The sequence below is a fragment of the Pteronotus mesoamericanus genome, unplaced genomic scaffold (genome assembly GCF_021234165.1).
Source record: "Pteronotus mesoamericanus isolate MK-2021 breed Mesoamerican mustached bat unplaced genomic scaffold, CSHL_Meso_final contig_493, whole genome shotgun sequence".
Lineage (NCBI taxonomy): Eukaryota > Metazoa > Chordata > Mammalia > Chiroptera > Mormoopidae > Pteronotus > Pteronotus mesoamericanus.
The window spans coordinates 716,803-736,034 of record NW_026555183.1 but is presented as its reverse complement, the minus strand read 5'-3'; the positions used below and the strand labels follow the sequence as shown (position 1 = coordinate 736,034).

The window sequence follows — 19,232 nt, the reverse complement described above, 5'->3', positions numbered from 1 at the left end:
TCTGAGCGCTGCATGGGAATCATAAAACCTACCTTTATGATTTAGCATAATTGGTGAAGTCAGCTGTCATTTTAGTGGGATATTAGAAAAACCACAGTTGTCTGGCCAGCTGCACCTGCCAGCTGTTGGTTGCTTGCTCCCCTGTAATGTACAGAAGCCTTGGGTCAAATGAGCACCCATGGCCACCTTCTACAGGATGACTGTAGGTTATTTTCATCGTTAAAATACAGGCAGTTCTCACCATCAGACCCCTTGAAATAAAATGATTTGGCCCCAAAACAAGATCCCTGCAACTCTAATTTTCCTCTGCTAGATCAAAGGAAAGATTTAGTCTAATGTTTGTGGTCTAGCAGCAGAATCACTGAATGATGTTTTATTACCAAGAGCTTTCTCTCATGCTTTGTAGATATTTAAGATTTGTGAAGACCTTTTCTGCTTGAATGTGATATGAGCATTCCTTGCGGAGGGCGGGGGGGATCTTGTGTTGTACAAGCCAAACAATAAAATAATGTTAAGGGAAAAACAGATGGGATAGACCATGCTAAATCTATGTGATTTGGTAATCAGAGTTCACTAACAAAACCAGTGGCAGTTCTGGTTAAGAAACAGAACACCAGGCCATTAAAATCTTGGTTGGCATTTGCACCCAACATCTCCATCAGCCAACCATTTTTCACTATAACCCCCCGATTTGTGCTTCCTCTCACATGATGCACACATGAGTTGTTCCATCAGCATTAAAAGTCAGGTCCTAGGCAAGGCTTCCTTCAACAATGATTTTATTTTAAACACGGGGAAATATCTTGACAGCTTTACCATATAGAGCATAACACTGTGAAAAACATTATGGTTCTTTCAGCCACTAAAAGAAGGCACTTCTGCAAGGTTTCCAGCTTTTCCTCTTAAGGCAGTTGTGTAAAGTGAAAGCGTTCTCTTTAATTGTTGGAAAGCTTTCCTGAAATTGCTTCAAAATACTACCATCACCCAGCACAGCTTCCAGTTATATTGATGTCATCTCCCCTCTTTTAAACATGTTTCCTCTGAACCCTTTACCATTGGAGGTTTAGTCACAGTCGTCATTACATTGCATTCTTAAATACTTTTAAGCATGGCTTTCCTGAAAGCACAGGATGCAGTTATGACACTCAGGAATTTTAACATTGAGCTAACATGGAACCATATTCACATTCTCCAAATGCCCATTACTGCCTTTTTTATCACCTTTGAATCCAGGAGTTAGTCCAGGATTACATGTTGTTCTGTCTCTTTGGTCTCCTTTAACCAGAAGCAGTCCGCAGCCCTTTTTTTTTTTTTCTCTCTTTCATGCCGCAGACCATTTTGAAGAGTCCAAGCCCATTGTTGTGTGAAATGGACCCCTCTTTGGATTCTTCCTCTTGTTTCCTCATAGCCTCGGTTACCCATTCCTGCAGGCTGGGGTGGTGCTGATGCTCCTACTCCTCCATAACACTTCTACAGGCTGGCCACAGTCCGTAGTGCTTAGTTTGATCTCTTATTAAGGGGGCGCCTGTCAGATTTCTTCACAGAACAGATTTCTTCACAGACCTTTCCCTTCCTTTTCTTACTCTTTAGCCTATGTATTCCTTAATTTCATGCCAGCTTGTTTGTGTAGGTAAGAGTTTTTAAACACTGTCTTCTATAGCACCCTCTAGATGTTCAGTTCAGCCCAGTCTTTTTAGTAGTTTCAGCAGGAGGAGTGTCTGTAGGCCTGACCACCTCATTGCTGGAATCCAGTCTGGAAGCCTGGAACCCATCCTCCCAGTGTAACCATCTCCCATACTACTTCCCTCCCCATCACTATGGATGTCACTGTCTACGCCACTGGGCAGGTACGACACAAGTCCCTCAGTGACTGCCCCAGCCTCGTATCTTGACCATCCCAACCCAACAGTGACTACCAGGCTACTGGTAGTGCACAAATTCATTATTTAGTCACTCAGAGCATACTTGCTTTGAGTGCTGAGCTAGCCCTTCTCCTCCCTTACAGCTAACGGCCACAGGGATACAGCCATCAAAAGAAGCAAAGGTAGCCCTGGCCAGTGTGGCTCAGTTGGTTGCAGTGCAGAGTCTAGTCCTAGTCATGGCACATGCCTAGGCAGCGGATTTAGTCCCCAGTTGGGGTGCATACGAGGAGCAACCAATTGATGTTTCACTCACATCGATGTTTCTCTCCCTCCCTTCCCCACCCTCCCTCAAATTAATGAGTGTGTCCTTGGGTGAGAATTTTTTTCAAAAAGCCACCAAGGTAGCACAGTATCTGAGTTGTGATTGTCACCTGGCACATCATTGTTAAGCACTGTTCGTGTGCCTGGCACTGGGTGTTGAGTGGGGAGACAGCAGTAAAGAAGGCACACACCATCTGAGGGGGCTGCCCATCATGGCGGGATATTCGAAGTACACTGAGGGGCATAGGGCACTCCTGCTCATGGGAGTGGGGAGGAAGGAGCAGGGAAGGCTTCTCAGAAGTGCCATCTCAACTCAGACAAAAGTGGGAGAGAGGGCCAAGCCAGGGCCTCTGGTCTTCCTCCCAGGAGAAGCATCATAGTGGGAACAGGATGGGGCTGCTGATATTGCTGCCTCTGTCCATCTGGTCTGGTCTGGCCTGGCCTGTGTCCTCCTGACCAGCCAGTGAAACTCCTCATGAGACTTGAAAACCCATCTCAGGACTTCCTGCTCCAAGGAATTCCCATCTCTGGACTTCCCTCTGCCTAGAACAAGGGAGGTGTCACTATTTTTTTGTTACATCTTTGTCCTCCCCGCAACACATACTGAACTGGGCTCTCTAGAAGACCAGAGAATGATGCTAATTTTGCCCTGGCATCCCAGCCCTTAGCAGAGTCTGGCTCAGGGCAAGGGCATCAATGAAAACACGTTGACTCAATTGTGACCTCAGACAAGTTCCCTTGTCTGGTTGTACTTCCTTTTCTTTTCATCTGTGACACTGAAGAATTGAATAGGTGTTCTGGGTGAAAAGAAAAGATCGGTGTTCTCCTCTCCCTGAACTCTGCCCTCCCAGGCTTTGGCAGAGGACCTTAACTAGTCCCTTCTCACCCCAACAGCAGTCCATCAGCTAGCTCTGTTGTTTTACCTTTTGGTCATGTCCCCAATCCTCTGCTACCTCCATCCTAGGCCACACCAGGACCACTGCAAGAGCCTTCTCAGGGATCCTCCCTGCTATGTCCTCTTAGGTCTCCTGCAGTCTGTTTAGAGTGATCCTTTGAAGATAAGAGCTCTTGTCCCTGTCCCCTGCTCAAAGCTTCCCATCACACTTGGAATAAAGCCCAACAAAGCCCTCCACGTCCCTCCTTGAGGCCTCTCTACTGTCTGGAATCTCTCCCCCACACAAAACCATACGACTCCCCTTCATTTCCTTTAAGTCTTACTTTCTTTACTCCCCTAATATCACCATGTGGATTTTTTCTTCATTATGTTCTAATCAGTTCATTCTTTTGAACACTCACCTCGTTGTAGCTTTGCCCAATACAAGGAACCCTTTCAGCCAGCACCTGTGTCCTTTTGACTCTCCCTATTAACTTCTAGGTGCTCCTTCTTTCTGCCTCCACAGGCTGCCCTAGAACTAGAACCACCCACTTCTCCCAGGGGCCAGCCTGGTCCCCTTCCAGGGACACTAGGCATGTTCCCTGCCCCTGGGGTGCCTTCATTGGCCTTAGAATTTGTCCCACCATGGGTGTACAGAGCACTGTGGTCAAAAGTATTGGAAACAGTTTTTTTTCTCTGTGGTACATTATCAATTTGATATACTTATTTATTTGTTTCTGTTTGCATTCAGTGTAATGAGGTTTTATTACCTTTTGTTTTCATTTCATTTCTGGTTATGTAAACTTTTACCTGATTCAGAAGTTGAAATTATGCTCCGGCATACCCAGAGAGGCCTCAGCATTTCCAGTAGTTTCTGCTATGTGCTTCCTAAAGTCCCCATTCTCACACAAAAGGCAGCCTTACAATACACATTTTTTACTTCACAGTAGATCCTGAGGTCACTCCTCAGTGGTTCAGGGTGCTCTCAATGATGCAGGTGTGTTTTTGTCTAGTCAGGCAGGTCCCTGATAGCAGCTATCTAAGTTGTCCTAGGCTAATAAAAACAATGCTGTTGTAAATAACATCCTCTCTTGTTTTGCCTTTCTGGGGGTATCTCTTTAGGGTAGATTTCTAGTTTCTCTAGATGGCATCAACACCCTTGATTGTATCTAAGGGCATTCCTGAATCATATGGCTTGTCCTTGACCTCGTGGTGGTGAAATTATTTGGGGAATACAAATGAAAGTTTTGAAGAAGTCAGACCTGTTCCATTGGTGCAGTGTTTTTCTCTGACTCTGGTTCTGTCAAGGTTCCAGGGAGCAGCCCTGGACTTCAGCAGTGCCCCTGTGGACTGTATGGAAGTGGTGATTCCAGTCTGTCCACCACTTTGCTGCTGGCAGAGCTCCCCTTCTCCCTCCGTGATGGTAGGCCTCGGGCCACACCCAGCTTCCCAGAGTTTTTCTTCATTTCCTGTTGAGAAACTAAGACTGGGAGAATTTAAAAGTAAGCTCTACTAGAACAGGTTAGGGAACCCTGCTTTTAGAGCAGAAAAAGGTCTCCTATGAGCCAAGGGTTCAGTCAGGGTGACCCTGGCAGCCATGCTCGGGGGCCCTAAACTTCTGGATGAAGATCCAGGGAACTCAGGGGTAAGCCTGCGGAGGGCTAGGACACACCCTCACCTTGCTGTCTCCCCACATCTGACCTGAGCTGTTGAGGAAAGCTGTGTCCTCGTGGCGCCAAATGAGTCTTGGTTGCTTATCTGCCTTTGGTGATTCAGCCATGTCATTCGAGTCTGGTTTCGAGTGCACACCACAGTGCCTTTATTGAAGTCTCCACAGTGTGCACAGGAAGAGAAGTCACTTGGGATAGACTGGCCCCAGGACAGTGATCAGTGCGGACATGAGCTGTATAGAACAGGGCGGCTCTAGAGCTGCGATACAGAGGACAGGAATAGTCTTGCCCTTTTCCCAAATAAGCTGCTAACTCTGAGGGACTAGCAGATGGCTAATCCTGAACTCACAGTTCTTTCTAAGTCTCCCCTGGCCCCAGTTGTATTCTTGCCCTCTTAGCCCAGCCATGGGAGCATCATGATCAGACTCTGATCCCAGGGTCCAGGGCCTCCCAGTGAGTATTTCTGAAGTGCCCGAGAGAACCTACCAGATGGAACCAAAGTATAGGGAAGGAACTGCTCTGTCAGTGTGAAAGAATGGGGAAGGTGCCCGCCCTGGAACAGGGAGGGTGTTTCTCTGTCTTCTTGCTCTTCCCTACCAACAGGGCTGTGCTGTTGTAAGGGAGCATCTCCTGATACAGGCTCACCTGACCTGGGATCACTCTTTTCTCTTTTGCCACAATCCTGGGAAGTGGTTTCTTGTTGCCCAAGTTAGCCAACATTTACATAGTGACTTTTCTTCTTCTGGGGTATTAGTTCCCGTTGTTCAGATGAGGAAGCAGGCATAGGATGTTGAGGTCACTTGCTCAGGTTCATGTTTGGAAATGGGAGAATCAGGATTTGGGCTCAAGTTGGCTGGCTCCAAACCTATCTACTCTTTCTACAGTGCTGTCCTGTGTGCCACCTCCCAAGGGGATAGTGCAGGGCTGTGTTCCTGTTAGCAAGTTGTACTGTGCCTGACAGCAGTTCTTTGAGTACACATTTTAAAAACCTAAAATACAGAAGCTATAGTAACACTCAGGCCAGGCCTTTGTGAGGAGGAGCTCCACCCCCATTTTGGGTGGACATCTCCCGCTCCAGTAATTGAGGGCCCCCTGTCAGCCCTCGGATGCAGCTCATAAAGTGGCCTCTGCCAAGGCAGCATGCTGAGAAGCCACACAGTGTTCTACTCAGAAAAAAAATGCCACCTGTGCAGGGTACTCACTCCTGCACACTAGGAATGGGACTTGAGGTGGCCACAGTGCAGGTAGAGTGTAGTTGGCCACCACCAGTAGCATCCCAAAGCCCCCAAAGAAATCTGTGAAGGGAAGGATATCAAGACCTGGGCAGAGCAGCCCTGCTCCCAGAGCCCTGCCTATGCTGGGCAGCCCCGAGCCTGCTGATGCTCACTTTTTCTGCAAACTGATGTGTCCTCTACTTACATACTTGTTTAATACTTCAGGGAAGAAAAGTCAGAAGACCAGGATCTCCAGGGCCTCAAGGACAAACCCCTGAAGTTTAAAAAGGTGAAGAAGGATAAGAAAGAAGACAAGGAGGGCAAGCATGAGCCCCTGCAGCCGTCAGCCCATCACTCTGCTGAGCCAGCAGAAGCAGGCAAAGCAGAGACCTCAGAAGGGTCAGGCGCAGCCCCAGCCGTCCCAGAAGCTTCTGCCTCCCCCAAACAGCGGCGGTCCATCATTCGTGACCGGGGACCCATGTATGATGACCCCACTCTGCCTGAAGGTTGGACCCGGAAGCTTAAGCAAAGGAAATCTGGCCGCTCCGCTGGGAAGTATGATGTGTATTTGATCAAGTAAGTAAGGGCAACTCCTCTATCTGCAGAGCCAGGAGTCCTGGATAGGCGGGAAGGCTGGGACAGGCATTGAAAACTAATGGGGGTCCCTTGGGGTAGGAGCTCTTTGCTGCTGGTTGATCAGGAAAATGTGTGTATGTGTGACCTTCCCTGGGTTCAAGGTGGCTTCAGTAATGAGCACTGCTTGTGGGCATGACCAGATATGCTTAGGACAACTGTGTATGGAAGTCACTGTCCTGAGTGAGATATGCACAGGGTAGCAGAGTGTGACTTTACCCTGCCAGCCCTTGATGCCTCATTTGGAGATGGAATAGCAGTAGGACCTGACTGGTCACAATGAGAATGCCAGGAGAGGTCACTTGGGAAGCACTGAGGCCACAGGGTCTGCCACATGCAGTGGCCTGGGCTCAGGAGGCAAGCGGAGCTCCATGGGGTTCCTGCCATTTCCCAGCTGGAGAACATCCAGCTGAGGGGTTCTTCTCAGAACCTGTTAACCTCATTTTCTTTCTGGGAGACTTGTTCTGTGACACTGCTTGATGAACCAGAAGAATTAGGAGTTCATAGGGCTCAGTCCACTCCATGAATTGTGTTGGGAAGGGTGGGCTCTTGGACAGGGCCTCTGTGGGAAGACACAAATGGGCCCCGTGTGCCTTTTCAACTGTCTTTTTTGCATTTGCCCAACTTCAGCGGGGGGTGGGGGAGGTCCATTGGGTGTTTTCTATTGAAACAGTAACTGCCCAAGCCAGAGCTTCAAAGGAATAAATAAGTGTATTTCAGTTCTGCCCCTTAGACAATCCCAAAAAGGTGAGCAGTTTTCAAAGGACATTTGCAGCCTTGTTTGGTCTCAGTAAGTCTGAGAAGGGTGAGCAAAGTATTATCCTATTGACATATGAGAAAACTGATTACCAGGGATGCCAAACAGCGTGCCCAGATTTCGACAGAGGGTGCTCTACTGGCAGATCAGGCCCAGGCATCAGCCAGCAGAATGGGCCCCAGCCTGATGGCTAGACAGAGTTCCCAGGTCAGACCCCTTTGCGGGGCTAGAAGGGACCTCAGTGGCAGGCAGGTCCTTGGGGCCATCCAGGTAACAGCTGTGGAGCACTAGCACTGAGGTATTCTGGTATAGAAGCAGGCCATGTAGGACACCTGCCACTGCTCGACAACCTGGTTACCTCATGTATTAACTGTGGCCATACCCCTCGACTTTTAGCTTATCTTGGCTTTTCTTAAATGCAACTCTGGTTCAATGGTATCATCAGGCCTATCGGCTGCAGAACACCTTCTGTCAAAGTTCATCACCACCTTCTGCCCTGCCTCATCTCTAACATTGCTGTGGAAGCTTCTAATCATTTCTGTGTCTCTCCATTTGTTTCTACAGTCCCCAGGGAAAAGCCTTTCGATCTAAAGTGGAGTTGATTGCGTACTTCGAAAAGGTAGGCGACACCTCCCTGGACCCTAATGATTTTGACTTCACGGTAACTGGGAGAGGGAGCCCCTCCCGGCGAGAGCAGAAACCACCTAAGAAGCCCAAATCTCCCAAAGCTCCAGGAACTGGCAGAGGTCGGGGACGCCCCAAAGGGAGCGGCACCGCGAGACCCAAGGCGGCAGCATCAGAGGGCGTGCAGGTGAAAAGGGTCCTGGAGAAAAGTCCCGGGAAGCTGCTCGTCAAGATGCCTTTTCAAGCTTCACCAGGGAGCAAGGCCGAAGGGGCTGGGGCCACCACATCAGCCCAAGTCATGGTTATCAAACGCCCCGGCAGGAAGCGAAAAGCCGAGGCCGACCCCCAGGCCATTCCCAAGAAACGGGGCCGAAAGCCAGGCAGTGTGGTGGCGGCTGCTGCCGCTGAGGCCAAGAAGAAAGCCGTGAAGGAGTCATCCATCCGGTCTGTGCAAGAGACCGTGCTCCCCATCAAAAAGCGTAAGACCCGGGAGACAGTCAGCATTGAGGTGAAGGAGGTGGTGAAGCCTCTGCTGGTGTCCACACTCGGCGAAAAGAGTGGGAAGGGACTGAAGACCTGCAAGAGCCCTGGGCGGAAAAGTAAGGAGAGCAGCCCTAAGGGGCGTAGCAGCAGTGCCTCCTCGCCCCCCAAGAAGGAGCATCATCACCACCACCACCACTCAGAGCCCCCGAAGGCACCCACACCGCTGCTCCCGCCCCCGCCCCCACCCCCGCCCGAGCCCCAGAGCTCCGAGGACCCTGCCAGCCCCCCTGAGCCCCAGGACTTGAGCAGCAGCATCTGCAAAGAAGAGAAGATGCCGAGAGGAGGCTCGCTGGAAAGCGACGGCTGCCCCAAGGAGCCAGCTAAGACTCAGCCTACGGTTGCGACCACCACCACGGCCGCAGAAAAGTACAAACACCGAGGGGAGGGAGAGCGCAAAGACATTGTTTCATCCTCCATGCCAAGGCCAAACAGAGAGGAGCCTGTGGACAGCCGGACGCCCGTGACCGAGAGAGTTAGCTGACTTTACACAGAGCGGATTGCAAAGCAAACCAACAAGAATAAAGGCAGCTGTTGTCTCTTCTCCTTATGGGTAGGGCTCTGACAAAGCTTCCCGATTAACTGAAATAAAAAATATTTTTTTTTCTTTCAGTAAACTTAGAGTTTCGTGGCTTCAGGGTGGGAGTAGTTGGAGCATTGGGGATGTTTTTCTTACCGACAAGCACAGTCAGGTTGAAGACCTAACCAGGGCCAGAAGTAGCTTTGCACTTTTCTAAACTAGGCTCCTTCAACAAGGCTTGCTGCAGATACTACTGACCAGACAAGCTGTTGACCAGGCTTCTTAGGGTACGCCTGCACCTCCCCTCCCACCCAGACCTCCCCCCGTGTGGTCATTAAGGACAGAGGGCACTTGAGAGGACACTCCCATTTTCGGTGCCATTGGTGCCCCAGTCTCAGCTCTCCTCTCCCCCGACCCTGCCCCCAGCTTCCCTACCTCCCCCATTCCCACCCACGTTGGGACAAGGAGGTGTGAGGCAGGAGAGACAGTTGGATTCTTTAAAGAAGATGACGGAGATGGCCAGTGGCTACAGCCTGTGTGATCCCACCGTGGTGGCACAAAGCTGGCCCCACTCCAGCCCCAATCCAAAACTAACAAGGACATTTCACAGGACAGGGAAGTAGCACCTGTTCACTCCAGTTCTGGCATGGCTCGGAGGGAGTCGTCCTTTGAACTGCTGGGTGTAGATTGGCCTGAGCCAGAGGAGAGGATGGCCCAGGGCTGGCCTCCAGTGGATGGCACTAGAAAGAGGCCATGAGGCAGCAGGACAAGGTGCAGGCAGGCTGGCCCGGCTCCGGACCAGCAGAGTGTAGTGGGGCAGGAGGGACTCCTAGTCACTCAGAGCAGTCTGTGACTGGCAGTTAGAGGCTCACTGGGGCGGAGGCCAAGGGGAAGGAGGGGAGAATGTTCTTCCAAAACTTTCCAATTCTACTCCTTAGGGACAGCTTAGAACTATTTGCACTATTGAGTCTTCATGTTCCCACTTCAAAACAAACGTGCTCAGAGAGCAAACTGGCTTGAATTGGTGACATTTTGTCCCTCAAGCCACCAGACGTGATGGTGTTTAGAACTGCCTGGATCTGTAGATACCTGCGCTTGTTTTAAAGTGGGCTCAGCACATAGGGTTCCCACGAAGCTCCGAAACTCTAAGTGTTTGCTGCAATTTTATAAGGACTTCCTGATTGCTTTCTCTTCTCTCCTTCCATTTCTGCCTTCTGTCATTTCATTCTTTCATTTCTTCATCTCCTCCTTCCTCTTCATTCATCCCTTCTGTTCCAAGCAGCCACAGTGCCCAACTGTACCCTGAACAGATCCGGTTAGCTCATGTCCCCAGAACTCACCCTGCACTTGGCCTTCCCACCACCAAGCCCAGCCCACTCTCACCCCAGTTTGAGCCCTGAGGAAGCCCTGGGGTCTGCCAAGTCCATCTGACCCTAGCACCTCAGCCTCTCTGAAGGGCAAGAGAACAGCAAGGTCTCACTCTCCTAGGTCAGAGCCCAGGCACTGAGCCTCCTCAGCCTTCCACTTGAGAAAAGTGGGTGGGAAAAATCAGGCCAGATTTGGATTCGGGAGTTGTGGGCAAGAACAGAGGCCCCCGCCCCGTGGTCTGCCACAGTCATCAAGCAGCCCAGCTCTGACCTTGGCCTCTGCCAGGCCTGACTAGCACAGCGCCGTGTGGCAGGGCAGCAGGCAGAACAAATGCAGATGCCCCCAGACATGAGCTGGGACCAGTGCCTAGGGATCCCCCTTCTCTGCCCACCCAGGCTCCTCCATTAACCACGAGTTCTTTTCTAATAGAAAACGTTTGGCTTTTGCTTGCTGGAGACTGGGTAGGGCCAGTGTAGCACACATTTTCCTGTCTGCACCAGGGTTATGGTATAGGGGCTTAGAGGCTTGGGTTTGCTGTGGGATCCCATCCTTTCAACCTCTCTGTTCAGGAAGTCCTTATCTAGCTGCATATCTTCATCATATTGGTATATCCTTTTCTGTGTTTACAGAGATGTCTCTTATATCTAAATCTGTCCAACTGAGAAGTACCTTATCAAAGTAGCAAATGAGACAGCAGTCTTATGCTTCCAGAAACACCCACAAGCACGTCCCATGTGAGCTGCTGCCATGAACTGTCAAGTGCGTGTTGTCTTGTGTATTTCAGTTATTGTCCCCTGGCTTCCTTACTGCGGTGTAACCATGAAGGAGTGAAACATCCTAGAAAACCGTCTAGCACTTCCTTGCCAGTCCTTAGTGATCAGGAACCATAGTTGACAGTTCCGATCAGTAGCTTAAGAAAAAAACCGTGTCTGTCTCTTCCAGAATGGTTAGAAGCAAGGGAGTTTGCCCCATTCTGTTCTTAGAGTCATAGTTGGCCTTTCTAGCATTTTTGTATCCATTTCCTTATGCTGCAAAAGCAAGTCCCACAACCAACCCCACTCTGCTGTCAACCCTCCAGGCTTCACTTCTGACTCCTCCCCAGGAAGGGAAGGGGGGTTGGAGGAGGGGGCAAGTCCTTCGGGACTCCTCTTCCCCCAAGGACAAAAGGCTCCTGCCCCCACAGTGGCCTTGCACTCCTGGCACCCCCAAAGACACCTATCCATGTGAGCACGGCATCTGGCCAGTTTGTCATGGAGACGTCCATTTTAGTTGATCATGTTTTTGTGTTATACCTAGTCAGTCCAGTGAAATGTGGCTCCTAGGACCAATGTCAGGAGCTGGCTGGCCTCCCCGTCAGCTTAGTACCACCTGGTCCTGGGAAGAGGAGTGTGGGACCCATCAGGCCCGCCTTTCACCCATGACAGTTTATTCAGGGGCTGACTGGGCACTGGTGGTCAAGAACATAGCATTGGAAGGGTTGTTTTCTTTCTGGCCCAAGCTGCAGGCAGTGCCTGAGGCTCCTTAGGGTTTTCTCTCTCTCCCCCTTTCTTCCACATTCCCTCCTCTTCCCCAAATAAAGTCATCACGAGTGAGTCACCTTTAAGCAGGCCGCCTTGGCGGTTTGTCACCCTTGGCGGGCAGGGGCCCTGCAGCTCCCATGCCACCCCTGTTCCTGGAGTCAGGTTGACAGGAGGTTGGAGGCAAAGCATAAGCCCTGGAATTCTCACCAGCTGTGTCCAGCCCAGTTTGGGGTGCGACCTTGATTGTGTGTGTACTTGAACACAACAAAGATTGGGGGGCATCTTTTAGGGACTATGAAGAATACAGGAATTGACCGACGGCTTTCAGATCCCCATGGGTCTAGGTCACAGAGAGTCATGCTTGTCTTCCCTACCTTCATTCTAGTTGTTAGTTACTACCTCCTTTCTTGACAGAATTCTGTATGTCCTCGAGCTCCTCCCACAATGCCCAGCCCAACCCTGCCCTACCCGTCTGCCCATTGGTGGGCTCGTCCTTACCAGTGGAATTGCCGGCTTTGACACTTCAGTGAACTGGGGAACTAGGCCACAACCAGGCTCTAGTTTAGCTCCCTTCTGCTGGCATAGGAAACACCATGTCCCGGTCCATCAGTGCCAAACTAGCTAAGGACCCCAGTCCCTCAGCTCCCTGGAAAAGTGAAAGTCGTGGCCTGGGGCTGCTGGCCATAGCCAGCACCTGGCTTTTACTGAGACCCTGTGCCGGTGTAGGCAACAGTCTGTTCAGTGGCATCATTCCAGGCTAGAGGCCAAGAACAGTGGCAGACCTGCAACAGTCCCAAGTTGTTGCCTGCTCTGCCCAACTTGTCATTCCTGTGACAGTCATCATAAAAGGGTAGTAGCCAGAAACGAACTTCCATATTTGGTGGGAGTTTCCTTAGCTGACAGGCCCTCTGGATTTTAAGTAACTCTTAATAAGCAGCTCAAGCCCAGGAGAGAGCAAAGGTTACGAACTCGCCAGGAGCCAACTGGATCTTGTGGAGCATTCCCACCCGGCTCTCTGGACTGCCATGGTCAGGAGAGGTCACAGGTACTGGTTCTTAGAGACCTTTGTGTATCCGTTCCTAGCTGGTGTCGTTGCCCTGAATTGCTTCCTGATGCGAGCTTCACGCACGGAGTCTAGGACCAATGGCCCAGACTTTGGGAAGCAAACTGTCTAGAGCCTTACGAGTGTTTGCCTAACCAGTCCCTCAAGTGCCAGCCTCTGGCATGTGGGCAAGCACAGCAGCATCACCAGGCCTGCGGTTGAGCCCTTGCCCCCATGCCCCTGCTATGTTGGATTCCCCAGTCTTCCTCTGCTTTCTGCAAGGGTCCATCTTTGCTCTTTGTCAGTTAGCCCGTCCACACTGGAGGGGTTTGTTGAGTCTCCATTTTTGTGTCTTTCTCTTTTAGATCAGTCTTTAGAAAAGGCCTAACTGTTACAAATCACTAGGATACTGCCTCCCCCAGGGTCTGAAGTTACATATTAAAGAGGAAAAAAGGTAACATTGAAACCTGCTCTCAACAATTCAGAAGGAAAACCTAGAAAATATTTGGCAAAAAGATTACATGTTAATGTCTCTGAACGTATAAGAGCAAGCTTTTGCAAAAATTCTGATCTAAAAATACCTGGAGCCAGGCCTGACGTGTGGTGAGTGCTGCAGGCGAAGGGGATTCGGTCTGAAGCTGCTGCATCTGAGACTCAGGGCCACCCTGTCATTGGAGAGCCTGTATCTCCTTGGGTAGCAGTCCCTGAGGACTTAGCTGCCACCTCTGTCCTCTGGGACGGCCTGGAGGTTAGGGGCCTACCTGGTCTCAAAGCAGCAGGAGCCCAGCTCTTGGTGTGGGAAGCTAAATGGTCACCAGGGACTTGCGAAGGCCTGCATCATTCTCACTCCCCAGCACCACCTGTTTGTTGCTCCATTCTCATCTCCGCAGAGCCTACCCAGAGCTCTGATTTGTCAGGAGAAAAATGAGTTCTAACTAGGAAGGAGAGGGTAATGTCTTCCCCTTGGCCTCTGCCTGTGGCACAGCCTGTCCCCTGAGGACATTCCCCTGCCCTGCTCTCCTTGGGCTGTAAGGGCCTGGTGAAATGGCACTCCATTCTGAACTCGGAGGTGAGGACAGAGGCCTGAACGTTCGCTGTGGTGTGTGCCCCACTCGCCCCTCACCCTTTAGACCCCCTGGGGCAGAGAGAGGGTGGGTGTGAGGATAGGTGCTGCCACCCCCAGTAGAGCTGAACATTTGAGAAACTTGCAAATTGTCTTTGCTCCTCTAGCTCCCCCTTCTATCTCACCTTTTCTCAGGTCCTGCTCAGCAGCAAGAGAAAATAAGATGAAAAGGCCAAGAGGTTTGCCTCCTGCCCACTGGTAGTTTCTCTCCCCACAGTGTTTGTGTATCAAGTGACAAAGCTGTTTTTCCTGGTGACCCTGATTATATCCAGTATCTTATAGACTATATGCATAGGCCTGCTTGGTCTCCTCTGTCCTGGGCTTTTGTTTTGCTTTTTAGTTTTGCTTTTAGTTTTTCTGTCCCTTTTATTTAATGCACCAACTAGACACACAAAGCAGTTGAATTTTTATATATATATCTGTATATTGCACAATTATAAACTCATTTTGCTTGTGGCTCCACACACAAAAAAAGACCTGTTAAAATTATACCTGTTGCTTAATTACAATATTTCTGATAACCGTAGCATAGGACAAGGGAAAATAAAAACAAAAACAAACAAAAAAAACGACAAATCTGTCTGCTGGTCACTTCTTCTGTCCAAGCAGATTCGTGGTCTTTCCTCGCTTCTTTCAAGGGCTTCCCTGTGCCAAGCTAAGGAGGCTCCAGGCAGCACCCGGGTTTTGCACTGTTTCTCCAGTGCTTGTGAGAGAGGTCTCAGGATGCTGGTGCAGAACAGTTCACCTCAACGGGTACGTGCGCGAGCGCTCCCTTGCCCTGGCAAAGTCTGGAATGTAGTTGGCACCTCCTGGTCCCCTTCCACCCCTGGGTGGGGCAGCTGGAGTCCATGGGGGTGGCCCGATTCCCCACCCCTTCCAGTGACCCGGTCAGAGTGATCATGTGTGGAGAGTCAGCTCAGCATGCCTCTCCACCAGTAGGGCTCCCGCTTTGCTGTGTCCAGGGGCTGGAGGGAAGATGGGAAGTCTGTCATGTTTGTGTGAGCTGCACCAGGTAGAATGCCAGGAACCCCAGAACCACATACGAGAGTCCAGTCCCCTCTAGGAGGTAGCGAAGACTCCAGAAATGTCCCTTTCTCTTCTCCCATATCCTGTGAGTAATTGCATTTGCTTTTGTAATTCTTAATGAGCAATATCTGCTAGAGTTTAGCTGTAACAATTCTTTTTGATCGTTTTTTTAAAGTAAGTAAAAACACCAAAAAAAAAAAAAAAAACAATCCAGAAACTTGTTCTTCCAAAGCAGAGAGCATTATAATCACCAGGGCCAAAAGCTTCCCCTTCCTATATCAATACTTCTTCTGAGGCCTGAATCCAAAAGAGAAACACTCATAGGCCCTTTGGGTGGCTGGGCTACCTTCAGGCCCCTCGGAGGACCTGATCTGGGGCCCACTCCAGCCTGCATTCAGTATTAGCAGTGGGTCATGATGTCCTTGCCCATTCAGCCTGGGATGGGGCCAAGGAGGAGAGGAGGCCATTGCCATTGATGCTTGGCCACTAACAGGTGGGTGTCCGCATGTGTCCACCTGCATGCTTTCTAGCGGAAATGTGAAATCAGCACCTGAGTTAGCCTCACCCAGTGACCTCTCGCCCCACTGGGCTGGAGCAAGGCCCGCCCAGTTCAGTGTTTCTGGGGAGCTGGACAGTGGAGTTCAAAAGGCTTGCAGAACTTGAAGCCTGCTCCTTCCTTTGCTACCAAGGCCTCCTTTTCCGTTTGATTTGTCACTGCTTCAATCAATAACAGCCGCTCCAGAGTCAGTAGTTGATGAATATATGACCAAATATCACCAGGACTGTTACTCAATGTGTGCCGAGCCCTTTCCTCGTGCTGGGCTCCTGTGTACCCGGACACTGTAATGTGTGCTGTGTTAGCTCTCCCCACCTCTCCCCTCTCACCCTCCCCTCGTTTTTCTGGGGGTTTTCTGTTTGGGTTTGGTTTGGTTTTTATTTCCCCTTTTGTGTTCCAAACATGAGGTTCTCTCTACTGGTCCTCTTAACTGTGGTGTTGAGGCTTATATTTGTGTAATTGGTGGGTGAAAGGAACTTTGCTAAGTAAATCTCTTCTGTGTTTGAACTGAAGTTTGTATTGTAACCATGTTTAAAGTAATTGTTCCAGAGACAAATGCTTCTAGACACCTTTTCTTTACAAACAAAAGATTTTGGAGGGAGGGGATGGTGACTGAGATGAGAGGGGCTGTCCTATTTCCCCAGGAGGGGAGACCCAAAGAGATGACCCCTTCTCAGATCAGCCAGAAGCTACCCAAGAAGTTAAACCTACACCAACAGACCGAATAGCTGATGCGTTGCCATTTTCAAAGTCAGAGCAAAACCAGGTCTTGTTCCACCCAGTGGATTCTTTTACCTTTCCCCCCTGAGATTATTAGCATTGTTATTTTTAAGGACAGACGAGGTTTATGTTCCTGCGAGGAGAGCCAGGAGGGGTTTGAGCAGGGCCAACCTGGGGTGGGCCTGAACTAAGTGGCTCAAATGAAAGACAGGCATCTCCCTGGAGATCTCCGCTGTAGCCACAGGTGTATGTTGACAGGGCAGATTGGCCACTCTTCACCTGATGCAGCTCTTTCTAGACAGGCCAGGCAGTGGGCATTACCGTTTAGGGCACCTTCATCATATCCCACCTCTTTCCTCAGTGCACAACACTAATGTGACCTCTTAATTCCCACCATCCCAGGTGATGAGATGATGGTGGGGTGGGAGGGTGCACTCTCTTTGCTGTAATCCAATTCCCAGAAAAATTTGGATGTGAGAAACCCCCTTCCCTTTCCATGGCAAAACCAAATCATTCTCAGAAGAGCCGTTAGTTACCCCCACCAGACATTGTTTTGGGTTCACAGAACAGGGACAGGTATGTGCTCCCTTAGCGCCTGGCAGCCCTTCCTCCGAAAGGCGAGGACAGTGCTGATTGTAGTGACCATTTGCACAAGGTGTTTTGTAGCGGGAAGAACCAGGCAGGGTGGCTGCCCCCTCCCGAGTTGCAGTGACACAGGCCAGCCACCCTGTGCTGAGGGAAGCCCTGCTGAGGGTGGGAGAAGGGGAGCTGCCCAGATCAGACTTGGCTGGAGATGTCTTGAAAAGCCCTCTATTGCATTCACCTTCAGTTTTTGTGTTTTGGGACAATTACTTTAGGAAATAAGTAGGTCGTTTTAAAAACAAAAAAAAAATTGATTGCTTTTTTGTAGTGTTCAAAAAAAGGTTCTTTGTGTATAGCCAAATGACTGAAAGCACTGATATATTTAAAAACAAAAGGCAATTTATTAAGGAAATTTGTACCATTTCAGTAAACCTGTCTGAATGTACCTGTATACGTTTCAAAAACACCCCCCACTGAATCCCTGTAACCTATTTATTATATAAAGAGTTTGCCTTATAAATTTACATAAAAATGTCCGTTTGTGTCTTTTGTTGTAAAATCAAGTGATTTTTTCATAAGGTTCTTTTACTATTTGAAAAGATGGGCAGCACGCAGTTTTATTTTATTTTTGTAAGTTTTTTAATACGTGTGAAAGCAAAGACTACTCAGCATGCCTTTCTAAGTGACGCGTTTGCACCTTTTGTTGGGAAGTACTGTATCCTTTGCTGTTAGCATTCTCGATAAATCTCTCTGTGAAAGTGATTCAAGGTCTGGGCTTTCATTATCTGACAGCTCACAGGACAGCATGGTGGTGTGTTTCCTGATTCGGTCTGGCTGTCCCTGAACACAGAGGAGAACCAGCTGCTTTCAGGACTGCCGGGGAGGAAAGGGCACCCTCTCTATACACTGCATCCTCTTAGGTGCCCCAAGGCCACACTTTCCAAGCGCACTGCTTCTGCATGTGTGAGGGAACTCAGTGGCAGGCTAGGAAGGGCTTGGCACAGTCACTGTGCCCTAGGTCCAGAGGCAGGTGGGCTTCAGGCCTTTAGGACAACAGCACAACTTCCCCATTCCTGAGGGCCATGGTAGGGGGATCTTTACCATCTGGATGTACCAAGGCAATTTTGCAAAGACACCCCCACCCCGCAGCTCTGGTTCCTTCTGTGCAGAGCAGCGGAGCACCTGCAACCCTCCCATGGCCTCTGCTGAACTGGCTCCCTGCCCAGAGGGGGAACTGTCATCACTCAGGTTTGCTGGTGCCATACCCTGACTGTTCTTGGCTGCCACATAAGACTGTGGGCCCTCAGGAGCTACCTGCCCTGCCACAGCCATCCTCACTAGGCTGTTTCTGGGTTGGAGAGGATAACTTCATATGCAAATGTGGACATAATATTAGCCAATGCACTTGAAAGTCCTGGACTTGAACGTTAAAACAAAGAGTTCAAATTCAACTTGTGTGTACTGAGCATCTGTTGTGTGCCAGGCATGCGTGGGGTGCTGCAGTCTAGCAGTGAGCAAGTAGGACCAAGTGCCCGTTTTCTTAGTGCTTAATGTGTGCGTGCATGATGATTTCCCATACTCGGGGCGGGGGGGCTGCGGGGTGGCTGGCCTCGCCTTTGGGAGTGGTTGTGGCTTCTGAGGCCCATATTTGGGCAGACCCTGTGAATGGAAACAGCCGGAAGTCCCTGGGAGGACAGCCTGGGGGGAAGCCCTGTGGGGTCAGGACCGAGAGGACAAGGGGGATGGTGAGGGAAGGAGACCTGTTGCCTTGCAAATATGCATCCAGCTGGAGCAACGAAAGAGGAAGGCACCTGGTGCTGCTTGTGGGCTCTTCCCCCATCTAGTGAGGGAGGCTCAAGAAAGGTGCACCAGATGCCAGGACATCAAGGGCAGCAGGCAGCTCTGCCAGAGAGGTCTAGGAAGCTTTTACCCTAGCTTCCACCTGGGGAGCTGTTTGAGCTCAACCTTGTTGCATGAGGGCCAGGAAACTGCAAGTGCAAACTCATGGATGCGGAAGCCCTGGCCCATTTGGCCACCGGCACCGAACACTTACTGTAGGGCCCGTTCTCAGAACCCTAAGGAGTTCTGGACGGCTTAAGGCTGCTGATGTGTGCAGAGAACTAGAAGTGGGAGGGCAGGGGTCACATCGTGACAGTGGTGAAGACCTGGGACCCATCAGAGGGCTCCGGAATGCACAGGAAGGTCTTAAGAAAGAAAGCTACATGGCTTGACTTCTGCCTGAGGAGAAGCACCCCGGTGGACATGAGGCAGGGAAGCAGT

The 19,232-nt window shown here is 50.2% G+C and overlaps 1 protein-coding gene across 3 annotated transcripts in view; it reads left to right on the top strand.

Annotated features, from left to right (window-relative positions):
- Positions 1–17,545, top strand: part of MECP2 (methyl-CpG binding protein 2) — a 67,644-nt gene extending 50,099 nt beyond the window's left edge. For 2 of the 3 annotated variants that reach the window (XM_054578163.1, XM_054578165.1), the window contains exons 2-3: positions 6,167–6,517; positions 7,896–17,545. In XM_054578163.1, the coding sequence (XP_054434138.1) occupies positions 6,167–6,517; positions 7,896–8,979 (1,435 nt within the window). In that variant the 3' untranslated portion in view covers positions 8,980–17,545. Of the gene's footprint in view, positions 1–6,166; positions 6,518–7,895 lie in introns of those variants that run through there. The other variant, XM_054578164.1, reaches the window with a different exon arrangement.
- Positions 17,546–19,232: the final 1,687 nt, after the last annotated feature.